A 13,948-nucleotide genomic window follows, 5' to 3' on the forward strand; every position below is an offset into this window, starting at 1 on the left:
TGGGGGGGGGGTGTAGGGCAAGCTGAACAGGGCACTTTTCCAGTTCATAAAGTAAACGTCAGTGACAGAAGAGACATTGCAGGCGCTCAAGTGCCCTAAATCACAATCGGCATCAGAAGAGCGTGAGTGGGCGTGTCAGTAAATTTTGTCGGTCCGTCATTGGTCAGCCGCCTGGGCACCCATCCGTCATTGTCAATCCGTCATTATTTCAAGCCAAACCAAAATATTATTGTCAGTCTGTCATCATCATTTTCACCGTGCTTTCGTTAGTAAATTTTATCAGCCAGTCCATCAATTGCCGATCCTGCCCCCAACCTCCCAAAAACAGAACATTATTCATAACTCTGGTGATACTTTCATGGCATTGATTAGTGGGATGTCAGAAAGATGAGAAAGAGATGATAAAAAGAGTAAAAACTGTTTAAAAAAAAAAACAGACAGGGAGTGAGAAAAATAATGTGTTGACATTTCACATTGCGACTTTTTGAGAACATGTTCTGAATTTGCCTAGGATGCAAGCATAATAGACAAAGTCAGAAGTAAGACGAGGCCATGATTTTAAATGTAAGATAAGGCGCACCTTATTTTACATTTAAAGAGGCCTGATGATTCCACACCTGCTGCGACTTGATCTTTACTGAAGAGCACAAGAACTACTTTTACTCTTGAAGTACTGAACTTGAAGAACATTTTGAGGGGCGAAAAAGGTGATAAGCAACCAAGGGTGGGCTCGCCTTTGGTTGTTTATGTCCTCTCAAATCGGCTGCGTCAACGCTCTGTCACTGACCGCTTTACTCCATGAGACGGAAACACCGTTACTTACGTTGGCACTGAATGCGAATGGGCGTTTATCTCTAGTCTTATCGTTTACCAATGCCGTTATTGTGATGTCACTACTACAACAGCCCACTGGAATATAACAAAACCAAAATGCTTTGACACCCACACGGGTACAGTTGAAACACTCTTTGTGAGTCGACTGTTTCAACATGTAGTGAGTGGATGGAAAGCAACTCAAAAGAAAATCGTTCTACCCTCCCAGGACAGATTGCAACAATGGACACCTTGACCTTGAGTGGCAGAAATCTTGAGGTCAAACACTTAAAACCTGCTTGGGAGTGTACCATAATAGTAGTGACCACAATTGTTCGGTTTTCCACAGAAGACGACTCGTTGGTGACCTGCTGATCCATTACATATACAAATTTTTCATATTCATTCCAGTAGCCGATCTGCAAAAACAACACAGACGGTGACAGTTATTAAAAGAAGCAGAAAGACACAATACAACTCCTTGCAGGTTGGAGGACAAAATACCAATATCGTCTTATTGCTTAGAACAGTGGTCCCCTCTGAGATGGAAATTTTTGTCAGCACCAGCCGAATGCTTGCCGGTGTGTCTAATGGTTGTAGCTGCGCTTACTGTATTTGGGCCAAAAGGGACTGGATGTTATCGCACGGGAGGGGAAATTTGTCCAAACGAATATTCAGCCGCCCGTTACTGATCGATGTCGTGTAATAATATCATACTTTCCAAAGTCCAAGTCACATTTGACATGAAACTGTAACGTTATACACCCCTGATATGTATTTTATTTCAAAATACCTTTTTTTTGTAATCCTGCTAGACTCAAATACACTCTCCTTTTTTTTCTGAAATTCTAATTGCTTTTAAATTGAATTCATGTATAGTCCCTGGCCCCCTCTTTGTTGTTTTCATTTTTCCATCTTAGATTTTTTTTTCAACTGCTCTTTTAAAAAAAAAAAAAAAAAAGTTTTATATTTTTGATTAACATCTCGAATCTTGAATAGATCTACTCAGTGTTTCTTCATGTAAATGGACTGTCCCGACGATAGTGATTAAAAAAGAAAAAAAAATCCATTAATTGGACACATTAGGTTTTCAGTGGACTATAGTTTTACAGTAAATATGAGAGCGATGCGCATTTTTGTTTTCAATGATTTTTAAGACTTTTTGAGTGATGAATAGGTCAGAGGACACAATCGCAAAATGATTCCCTCTTAGTAATTGAATTACATTGGCATGTTATTTGTAATATTTTCTTTTTTCTTAAAAAAAAATAAAAAATAAAAAAAAGGTACCTGCATACAATCGTGCCTGACATTCAATCATATTTTAAATGGTAATGTAAGAGCAAAGAGTATTTTTTCTATTGCACTGTGTTGTATTTCTTTGCTCACAGTGCACGATTTTCCGAGAAGTTTTCACTTCTTCAGTTGCACCGTGGGCTTTTGTGCATCATATTTTTCCAATATGCTGATACTATCGTTGCGGCTGGCACAATATGGTGATCATTTCGTTATGAAGAGAGCCGGTTTGTGGTGGCGCTCACTTCACCTGGGCCTCGCGTCAGCTGAGTAGGAGGAAGCTATTCGCGGCTCTGCAAATCGTCTCTTACATAACCAGAAAGCAGCATGGGCCAAGGAAGACAAACTTCATGTTTTGCTGCTCTAATAATATAACGCACACACTTCACACTTCAGTTGGGTGTGACGTAACCCCAATGAGGCTTTCTGCTTTCTTCCACTCATGCTATGCAGAGTGAGAGTCGCATCTTACCTGGTTCGTGGATATGCGAGTTCTGAAGTCCGCTTAAACGTTTAAAAACATCCAAACGTACACATACAACATACAGTGATGACTCAAAAAAGCAGAAATCCAAATAACTGTCCCTTTTGTTTAGTTCTAACGAAATGTAGTTTTCTTCTGAAAAATACATAAATGAATAATAATCTAGACTATCAATTTATGGAAATATTAACAGATGAATATGATTTGAGCGATCATTTCATTTGGTGTTTGTGTGCTTTTGCAGATGGTCCTTCTCTGTTTCCATGGACATTGTGATTTATTGCAGATGGCTTTCTTCCATGATACCGATTATTGCATAACTGCTGCATCAGTAAACCATCAAAATAAAACCTCATTGTATGTTATATTATGATTGACACGTCTAGTTTTTATACAAATGTACATGTCGTGTTGTTGTTTTTAACCCCACTTATCCTCGTTAGGGTTACGGTCAGTCACTGGGCAATCGTTATTCTAAATCTAGAATCCGAAAATTGCTGACAAGCCGAGTTCAAGTCCTTTAAGCGACACACAACATTGTCCTTGTCCTTTTCGACCGCGACGACACACTCGGTGCCCAGCCGCCGTTGTGTCGCACGGTTGACGTCTTGACTGTTTGTTACCGTCTCGGCGACAATAAACGAGCGACAGTTATTGCTTCGTTCTAATCCAAAGTAAATGTGGGCCACGCGTGCGCACAGCAGATTTAACAGTCTCGTCAAGGATTCGAAAGGACAAAGGACGGGAGAATAATGTGCTCCTGGAGCGTCGGGAACTAGGCTATTTCGTGTCGTTGAATTTTAATGGGTCATTTGGTGAGAACAGATGGGCGTGGTGACAGGATACAGAGTCCATCGAGAGAGAGAGAGAGAGAGAGAGGGGTCAACCATCTTATCAAAAGTTCAGATGACCTGCTCACTGAGCTCACTTTTTAATACGTATGTCAACACGCATTGTTGCCCACTGCTGACGGTGAGCTTATCAAGTTAGCAAGGTTAAGCTAGCTACTTCGCTTTATGTTAGCAGCATATTCACTTTTTAACATTTTATCAATTTTTATTTAGAATAGTGTCTGAATCCAGGGCACGCTGTAAAAGTATTCACAATATTTGTCCGACTTAGCGCCTTTTGTACTCAGTCTGCTAGTGTGCTTCATGTTATCGTACCAACTGCTAACACATTCAAGTTTGATAAATTCTCAATTGAAATACTTGACTATAGGGCACAATGTAAAATCTTTCGCCATTTGCCTCGGCGTTTTCTCGACTCAGTTTGCCATCTGTACGTTAGCATACCAACGGTGAGCATGCTCTCATTGTTCGTACCTCAGCACCTGTTCAATGAGACACGACGCGTTCAGAATTAGCATTATGGGTTGTTAGCACGCTATTTGTTGGCATATTAGGTGTCACAAGACTCAGCGAGATTGTCCCAACTTCCAACACATTTGTCACAATTGCTCCGTTACAGGTTTCATTGAGATTTTTTTCAAGAATGCAATTTATAATTTGTTGATTTCTCTGGTGTCCTGGGCTAAGAACAGACATACCTTCCTAGGGCCTCCTGACTTCATTTCGTACACATCGATCGTGTAGTTGGCTCTTCGCCCGAATGTGTCAAATTGGATATTTCCTGTCATGCCTTGAACTTGGACCTGGCAGGTGCAACAGGAGAAAGGTTGAATACCCGACTCGCATATACGCAATACTTCGCGGCCGCAACACTTTGCACTTGTTTTTATGAGCCCTGTTTTTGAAATGAAGGAGAGGTATCCTGCCTACAAGTTTTTTTCAGATCAAATTGAATTGCAATAAACTTTAAAATGCTTAAAATTGTACCAAGCTAGCACTCAAGAACACAAGTTGTTCTCTATGCGAGCTTATTACGCGCAATTGCACTTTGTTGCTCAACAAGCAGTATTTACGGCAGTGTATGGAAATGCAACAGTGTGGAACTGTTTGAATTATCCTCGTTTTATTGTTTCGAGCTCTGACAATGAAGCTTTGAGATCAGCTAATGCGGCCAAACCAATGAGACAAAACTGGAGTTATCCAGAAACCCACTTGTGAATGCGCTCACCATTTTCAGAGCTCTCTCGATGTCAATGCCTTGACTCCAGGGCACAGCAGGATTAGCGAGACAGTCGCCCGCGCTTCCCCTGCGGGACACGTCCACACGCTGGCGTCGAAGGTAGCGGAAGGCCTCAGAGATGATGAGGATGGCATCATGGGTCAGTGCCGATGTGTACTGTGAGGCGCAAGAAACCAACGGAAAGTTATTTTAAAGGGATTTAAAAAAAAAAAAAAAACTCAGTTTGACGCAGCATTTCCAGTTAGGTCTCGATGACCTTTAGTGGAGTGTTTTTAGCTTCTGGGAATTCTCTTTCATCAAGACGCTCCCAGCGTTGGAGGAACTGCTGCACAATGGCGCTCTCCGGGTTGATGATCTGGAAACCTGTGATGTTGGCTCCACCAGAAAACACCCTGTCCAAGCTCATGTTGGAAAAACCCTGAAGATAAAAGAGTACAACTGGCTATTAGCTGAAAAACATGCTTCAAATTTAACATCTAGCCATTATCTGAACAGCTTTTTCTTCAATGAGGGTCGCGGGTGTACCGGAGCCAATCCCAGCTAACTTTGGGCACGTAAACTGTGCACACAGAGACAAACAACAACCATTCGCGCTCACAATGACACCTAAGGACAATTTAGAGCATTCAATCAACCTACATGCTTGTCCTTGAATGTGGGAGGAACTCCGAGTACCCGGAGAAAACCCACACAGGCACGGGGAGAATATACAAACTTCACACAGGAAAGGCGAGGCCGAAATCAAACCCATGACCTGCTAACCAGTCGACCACCGTGCCGCCCCGCTTCAATTTATGAGTGTCATTTTGTTTAGAATTTAGCACAAATTTTAGGTACACCCAAACAATCTAAGACAGTGCCCACCACAATTTTCAAAACCATACAAGTCACAAACTACATGTCAGGTCATCTGCCAACAAATGATGGCACTTTACGACACGAGTCGAATGTCGTTGCTGTTTTCTACGTGACTGAATGTCATCATTGTGTTCTGTGGGATTCATTTCTCACCAGGTTGGCAAGGATATAGTGGTATCCTCTGGTGTTTTTGCCCGCAATCACCACCTACGAGGAAGAAATATTCAGTGAGTCACAGCTCCCCATGCTGACAGCTGATCGGGGATTGAACAACAAAGACCTTTTAGTTTGAGAACACAAAGACGGACAGAAGAAAACGAGAGAAACAAGTGACATTTGCAACGGGAACTTGTGAGTGTGTATATGGGGGGGGACACACACGGGCGAGACGCCTTGATGACACCGCCTGCTCCTTCCCATTAACTTCAACAAGTGAAATAAGGTCAAGGCTGCAGCAAAACGGCTCTCTCGCTCAACCTCCTCTCCGCAGTGGGTGTCCTTCCCGCTTTCCCAACCCCGCCGTGTCACTGCCTCCTAATTAGCACCAAAACGAAACTTCTTCAACAGGCAAAACATCCTTTGCACCCATGCTTTTTACCGCTCCATATTGCGACTGTGTCGGTTTCTCCGTGACAAAGCACCGAGCTTAAAAAAGGCATTATGGAGGTGGTGAGTTATGTTTTTTTTTTCATTTTGGCTTTCTGTACACCCCCACAAAGCACAGTCAGGCAATGCAATCATTTCGATTGCCCAGCGTGTCTTTCCAAGCATATCCACGAATTATCCTACCAGAAATTTCCACAAAAATCTGCCCTTTCAATATACTCAGTTTTAAGTGATGCTAGGATAGAGAGATATGGATTTAATATATAATGCTTATTATTTGGTATGGTGTAGAATTACACTGCACTAGAATAATAGTGGCACTGAAAATGGATGGATAGTTGTCTTTCTTTGGTATTGTTGGATTCACCTGGGACATTAAGATGGGGCGGGGCCTGCCACTGACAGGTGAGCATTCACTTGACGTGCAAAAAAAAAAGGGGTCGCAGTTTGGTTCAGTAGAAAATCACCTACTTTCATCACCAGCATAACCCCAATGGTAAGCTACGTTTCTTATGTCCGCTTTGCTTTGTCAGATCTGCAGAATGATTTTGAGATTCAATCGTGCTTGCTTGCTTGGTTTGTCTGTTTTGTGTCCGTGGCGCTTTGTGTTTGCTGCATCGCTTAACGTTACTTGCTGTTCGCAATCGGCAGTGCAAACACTCGCTGGAAGTAGCTTTTTAAGGACGTGGGCAGAAGTTAGAAAGTTAAGACTTGCAATTGCAGTGGTGTCCACATGATTATTTCTGTTTTGTTGAAGTGTTGCCAAATCATGGTTGTCCGGCTGCATTGGGAAGTTTGAATGATGATTTTTGCGTTACGGCGAGAGTGAGTCGGACCGGCATTTTGCTTCCGCGTTTGACCGCTGGGATTTGTAGTCCTTTTGTGTGGTTCCTCTCGTATGGTTTCTCATTATGCTTCGACTCTGAATCTTGATGACATTATGAATAAATGTGATTACATATAAAACATGACGAGAAATAATGTTGACAGTGATAACACATCATGCTAAAATCAATGGGTGGTGATAAAATCATGATAACCAATAAGTATGACTGCTCAGTGCATTTGCAGTTGTTCGCTCTCAAGTAATCAAAGAGATTATTCACAAGTAAGTTAATACCGGTATCCTTCCTTTGATGTCTTACATGTCTTACAAAATAGCTTGCTCTTGCCTTCTATTAGTGGATTTGTGAAGCATGTGGCTATTACAAATATTTTTAGGATCCTGATGCTCTAGTTTCATGGCCCCCTGGGAACGCTGCTTTCTGTGAGTGGTTGAAAACGGCAAAAAGCTGCTGAGGGTCAATGGAACGATCAGGGAGGGGGAGAAAAAAACAGTTTCTTTCTTTCTGCCTTTTAAAGCAGACTTGTACAAAAATTGAATAAAAACAACTGACAGTGAGACGTTGCCAAATCTCTTCATGTTTGTTTGGTTGTTGAATTGAATTGATACATGTGATTTCATCAATGGACCTGGTCGATCTTTCTGGAATTCACTTGAAAATAACACTGTAAGGGCTGTAACTGCTTCAAAACAGAAGAGCAGGTTTTCCAAAGCGCCCTTTGACTTGAATTATTAATGACTTGTTGTATTGTGATTGTGTAGCACGATGCATTACGCTGATTACCTCATTTAGTGACAATCCAGTAAGAGGAACAAACAGACTTCCGGATGATGCAGTTCTACACCACTGAAAACCAACCGTCAATTTTCTAGCGCTTATCTACTCATATTCATGTCTCAGGACAGTTTGGCATCCTAGAATACGCCAACAAGCCTGGTTTTGGAATTTCTAAATAATACACACACATGCACATCATTAAGTTGTACCTTAACTTTCAGTCATCTCCTGCCTGAACGAGCAGTTTGCTTGGTGTTATTTGATGTCGGGGCCGCAGTCTTGAGTATTCCCAATGGAATCGCGTCTAATTACGCAGAATTCAAGCCGAGTTTAGCGAGGAGTTGGATGGGTGCCCGAGTGTCTTCAATAGGATTTGCCTCCCTACCCACTGATGCAAAATTCTCTTTGTTATATTGATACAATGTCGGCTGCCTTCTTTGCTTTTCCAGTGCTTGATAATGCTCCCCTTTTCACAAGTAAGATAATTATTGCTATTGTGTGTGTATATAAATATATTTTTAATTGGAGTTGGAAGTGAATTACCAAAAACTACATCAAAGCAAGACAAGGTAGGAAATGAAGGTCTGGTTGAAATGAAAGGCATATAAACATGAAAAAGACAGTTAAAAACAAACAAGGTGCCCACAAAAACATGGCTTGTCTATCTGTGCACTCTCCTATCGCCCTCCTGTTATTTATGTAGTTGCTGATATGAATCATTTAGTACAGCCTGAAGGCTGAAGCTGCTGTTTGACATGCACATTCGTCATCACATCATATTGTTCTGCTTTTTCCTTGTCAGAAGTGTTTTGATACGACAGATCCTTACCATCTGTTATATATGTCATTCAGAATAAATGCATGTACCGGTATATACAGTATCATAAAATGGGGGACATTCCAGTTCTAATTCCAGTAGCAAAATATAAGAACAGAAAAAAAAAAATAACGTACAGTACAGTAATTTGTATTTGCCCCTCTTTCTGTAAAATACCATATTCCCTCCCTTCTGGCAGTGACATGCTTTAAGACTCTACTTAGTGGTTAATTCGAAATAACGTACAGTACAGTACTCTGTAACATAAAATTTGTATTTGCCCTCCATCTGTAAAATACCATATTCCCTCCCTTCTGGCGGTGACATGCTTTAAGACTCTACTTAGTGGTTAATTCCCTTTTAAATTGCATATTGCACCTCTGGGATTCAATAATCCATTCCGCTTTGATGCTTACAAAACATTTTTTTTTTCCATGAGGAAATAATGAAAATAATCATCAGCATAAAACCCGCATTAATTGTGCAGGCAAGGCTTAAAGTAACATCGCAACATTTCACTGTCGTGCAACTTAACCACTGCTTTAAAATCAGTCAATAACAGAGTCTTCACCATCAGAAAAAAAATGACCCCCCCCTCCCCGCAACCCTTGCAAAAAAACCAAAACAAAAAAAAATCAATCAACCACCAAATGCTTTTTCTGCCCTCCCTTGGCTGAGAATCTCTGAGTGCCCCCTATCCCTCCACAACTCCAGACACTCCAGACTTACACAACTTGGCACATTTCCCAAAAGCTCTCGGCCGTTTCACTACCCGCCCCCCCTGTCCACTATGCGGAAGAAGGCTGGCTGGAGGTAACTGGCCCCCTTCTCGGTTTTAGATCTGCTATGCTTCTATTATTGATGAAAGGCTTAAAGGTGTTTATTGCTGTGACTTTGCAGCGGGGGGCAGGGGGGCAGGTAGACGGATACCTTTTAAAAGGTGGTCAGAGAACCCGTCGGGGGGGATGAAACCAACAGTGCCACAAATATTTTCCCTGCTCAAATCAAATAGCTAACGTTGACTGCATTATGTCGAGATACGGCGCAGGCAGACGTCGAGCAATTGAAGAGTGACGGCTTGTTTTAATGAGGCCTTTAGAGCCATTCCAAAAGAATCACGTGCGTAACGGTTGCTTTCCGACGCCTGCGTGATCACGGCTGTTTGCTCATTCTAGCCTTTGTGAGAGATCTTCCCTCTGGCTAGGAGGATAGGCTATTTATAGTTGGCTCATTGTTGTTGCTGTAATGGACAGTGTGTCCTACTTACATTTGGAGCCGATATTACATTAACGCACGTGTTGATGTCGTAGCTCATGTAAGGAATTGTTCTTCCCCAGACGAAAGCAAGGTGAGCCTCTTTGGAAGGGGGACGCTCGGCTGTCAGTTGATGCTTGATGAGGCTTCGCTAGAAGGCACCGCAGGGTAGATATTGCCGGCAGGACACCTTGCCACAGTTATCTGACAGCATATGTTTACCTCCTACCTATGTTATGTTTATATCTGTGCGTGTACTGCTGTACTGTTCAAGGGGACAGAGGAAATTTGGAGCTTATCCCAGCTGACTGGGCTAGAGCCTGAGTATAAACTAGACTGGTAGTCATTCAATCACTGGACTCTCCTAATTAGAATGAACACGTGCCGTGGTGTCGGTCATTTATTCCCTCCTGTTGCAAATTACGCTGCAACGAAGGTCAGGGAAAAAAAAACATGCTAAATCGAGAAGATCGATGATCCTGACGGAAAGGTCGGAACCCTTTTCTGTCTATAAATATGTCAGCAAAGAACAGGAGGGAATAAAAAAATAGGTGTAGATGAGCACAGAGGCAAATACTGTATGGGTGACAAGGGATCATGCTTTGAAATAAAAGAATACTGTATATATTTGCTGATGAGAGATGGCCGGCCATCATGACCTCTTTGTTATTATTTGTATCTATGTAGCTGCAGCCCGCATCAGAGTCCACCTCCACCCATCTTTTTGGAATCGGAGTCACTTAAAAATGTCTTATAAAGTTGACACACAGAAGAGAGTGTTGTTAACACGTCTGCCAAATTTGAATAAACTGGAAAAACGGGAAATTAAATCGTCCTTCAATGTGGTGAAAAATCGAGTCGTGCTCTCGGACGCTCTGAAAACGCATCGCAATGAACTTTTAGCTGTCAATGAAATACGTTTGTATGCCTACATATCACCATACTGTATGTTTGAGCCACAAAAATATATCCATTTAAAGCCTCCGGTGGCTGTTATGTATCCCACTGAGTTGACAAGAGGCGCTAGCCGGCAGCTAGATCGTGGGCTAACAGGCTCCCGCACGCCACGGACCGGCGGCAGGCTCTTCCAATAGATTACCTCCTAGCTCTCTGTTGACACGTGTGGGTCCACATAACAGGCACCCCAGGGAAAGTTAACCCTTTTATATAACACAGCGGCACACATTATCCGGTGTGTGGCTCACGCTAAAGAGCACATTTGAGCAAATACTTCAAGCGAGTTATAAACCTCTTGAAGTCTTTCTTCGCAACTCCGAACTTCAGAACTGTGACGCAGGCATGCTAACGACGAAGTCTCCAAGACCAAATCCTACTCATCTAAGCATATCTTGCGTTAACGGAGATAACCTTGCATTCATTTTGTGTTGTGAAACGCATACAAGCTCATGACGATTGCACGGGGGAATTTCCACTACAAAGGTTCTTTTAGATGAGCATTAACTATAATTTCCAAGAGGAAATCGGTCTTTTCGTTGATTAAAAGAAAGGACTCGGTTTCAGAATGTTCTGATTAAACAAGCAGAGGTCCCAAGTTTTCCCTCATCGTGCATATATACGGTATTTATTCTCCACTGCGCACGTGCTGCAAGCAAACTCTCGATATGCCTCATGTGGGAAAACTGCAGTTCACCAAGGAAACAAATACGAGGCTGTTTAATTCCCCCTCCTGCCTGAAGCGTAGTTGACTTCAAACTAGGAGCAACAAATAACAAACTTGTCACCATTTTTTTTTTTTTTTGCTTGCTTTAGCACAATCCTTTAAATGAAAACCATGGCGTCTGAGGATGAAATCAGAGTACCAAAATAGCAGTGGATTCCACTTCAGAAGAAGAAGAGAAAAAAAAACCAATAATGAGGACGGTTGGCTCACTAACCTGCTCTAGAATGGAGTTGATCCTGTTCACCTCACAGTCGACGAGGAAACGTTTCTCCTGCCGGCGGTCCATTTCCTCAATGATGCGGCGATACTCGGTGGGGTCCGCGATGTTGCCCACTGAGCGGGCGGTCACCTGCCAGTTGTTGGCCACAGCCGACTCCATAATGGCCTGGAGGATGGCAAAACCTGCGGGAGGAGCACGCAGGCATATTTGGCGGCGACGGCTATGATTACCATTGATCCCTCCGTCCTTGCAATTCCACACCGATTGAAACGGCCACACCAAGAGCTAGAAAGTTTTTCCAACTATGCGCACGGCTGATAAATTCCTATTTGCATCAGGGTCGCGACTTCATCATTTCTCACTTCATTAATAATAACCATGAATAAAATAAATATTATCTATTTATCATTTGCCAACTCTGCTCCTCGCAAACATTTTTGTAGAACCTCTTTTGATGGGAAAAACTCCACTATTCATGCCCATCTGCATATTTTTTGGTGCTCTCTTTGTACACCCCGCTCCTTCTCCTGTGCTATGTTAGCGGAGAAAAAGCACCCTGAAAATAGCGCAGGTTCACTATACTGTACATGATCTCTTTAGCTTTTCAAAAATACAGTTAAAAAGCAGCTGCAATCAAAAGTGAACTTTAATACTCGATATCAGTCATTCTGAACCTCTAAAGTTAGAGGTGCCGAACCCAACCAGTTCATATGCGCATCCACCGAACCCTTAGTGAAAAATAAAAATAGGATCTGCGAAGTGTTCCTTCAGTTTTGCCGGTGCGAGATTGGAGTTGCTCAACTCGGCATGACAAATCATGCAGATAAGACGCTGAGTCCCATCGCGGGCCGTGATGCATGTGAATCCATATTCGTCTGACCACTTTCTTTTTTTTTTTTTTTTTTTTTTTTTTTTTTTTTTTTTTTTTGCTCGACATAGAATAACTATGATTACCATTGATCCCTCCATCCCTGCAGTTCCATACCGATTCAAACGGCCACACCAAGAGCTAGAAAGTTTTTCCAACTATGCGCACGGCTGATAAATTCCTATTTGCATCAGGGTCGCGACTTCATCATTTCTCACTTCATTAATAATAACCATGAATAAAATAAATATTATCTATTTATCATTTGCCAACTCTGCTCCTCGCAAACATTTTTGTAGAACCTCTTTTTTTTTGCTCGACATAGAATGTATTAAATCGTTTTTGGTTTTTTTTTTAAATCACACGACGTACGATCACAACAGTCACACGTAGACTACTGAGCGAACTAAATTTCCCTTAGCACTGATTGGACAAGCAACGTAATGCGATCATTTGCAGTCAGTGATGGCCAAGTGGGCGTGTCAGAACTAAATGACGTGTTCAGTCGGCTGTGTCTTAACCTCCATGGCAGAGGCTCCCTATCATTTGCCAACTACGCTCCTCGCAAACAGTTTTGTAGAACCTCTTTGCTGGGAAAAACTCCACTATTCATGCCCATCTGCATATTTTTTGGTGCTCTCTTTGTACACCCCGCTCCTTCTCCTGTGCTATGTTAGCGGAGAAACACCACCCCGAAAATAGCGCAGGTTCCGTCGAACCCCTGAGACCGATTCGCCGAACCCAGATCTTATAAAGTTGACACACAGAAGAGAGTATTGTTAACGAGTCTGCCAAATGTGAATAAACTGGAAAAACGGGAAATTAAATCGTCCTTCAATGTGGTGAAAAATCGAGTCGTGCTCTCGGACGCTCTGAAAACGCATCGCAATGGCACCATTTTGTCAAATCAATTGCGATGGGACTTGTGTCAGAGTATGCCATTGAGAAAGGGAGAAACGGCTACATTTTTGTATGAGTCCAGACAAAGTTGTGTACATTAAACACCATCTTGTCAAATCAATTGTGTGGGACTTGTGTCAGAGTATGGCGTTGAGAAAGGGAGAAACGGCTACATTTTTGTATGAGTCCAGACAAAGTTGTGTACATTAAGGCGTAAAGTCATTTGTTATCAACACAATCGCTGCCCTTCGACTGTCCGGGGACAAAGCACAGAAGACTTGCTGATATTCATCAACGTATAGCATCGTTTTTCACTTGTGGGTCGAAGGAATATGGTCGTTCCAAACAGTGACTGATTGACTGCAAGCAAGTAGGTCACTGCCGCGAGCCTGAGGCCATGGACCTTTTTTTTTTTTTTTTTTTTTTTTTATGTTTCCC

General features: G+C 42.3%; 1 protein-coding gene across 1 annotated transcript in view; it reads right to left on the reverse strand.

Moving 5' to 3' along the window:
* The window catches only part of LOC109512367 (glutamate receptor 3), a 62,177-nt gene that overhangs the window by 24,944 nt on the left and 23,285 nt on the right, over positions 1-13,948 (reverse strand). Inside the window, exons 4-9 of the mRNA XM_019864020.1 lie at positions 11,737-11,924; positions 5,696-5,749; positions 4,941-5,102; positions 4,673-4,840; positions 4,143-4,247; positions 1,125-1,232 (exon numbers count right to left, since the gene is read on the reverse strand). Coding sequence (XP_019719579.1) covers positions 1,125-1,232; positions 4,143-4,247; positions 4,673-4,840; positions 4,941-5,102; positions 5,696-5,749; positions 11,737-11,924 — 785 coding nt within the window. The remainder of the gene's footprint in view (positions 1-1,124; positions 1,233-4,142; positions 4,248-4,672; positions 4,841-4,940; positions 5,103-5,695; positions 5,750-11,736; positions 11,925-13,948) is intronic.

The sequence above is a fragment of the Hippocampus comes genome, unplaced genomic scaffold, assembly GCF_001891065.2.
Source record: "Hippocampus comes isolate QL1 unplaced genomic scaffold, H_comes_QL1_v1.1 scaffold57, whole genome shotgun sequence".
NCBI classification, from domain to species: domain Eukaryota; kingdom Metazoa; phylum Chordata; class Actinopteri; order Syngnathiformes; family Syngnathidae; genus Hippocampus; species Hippocampus comes.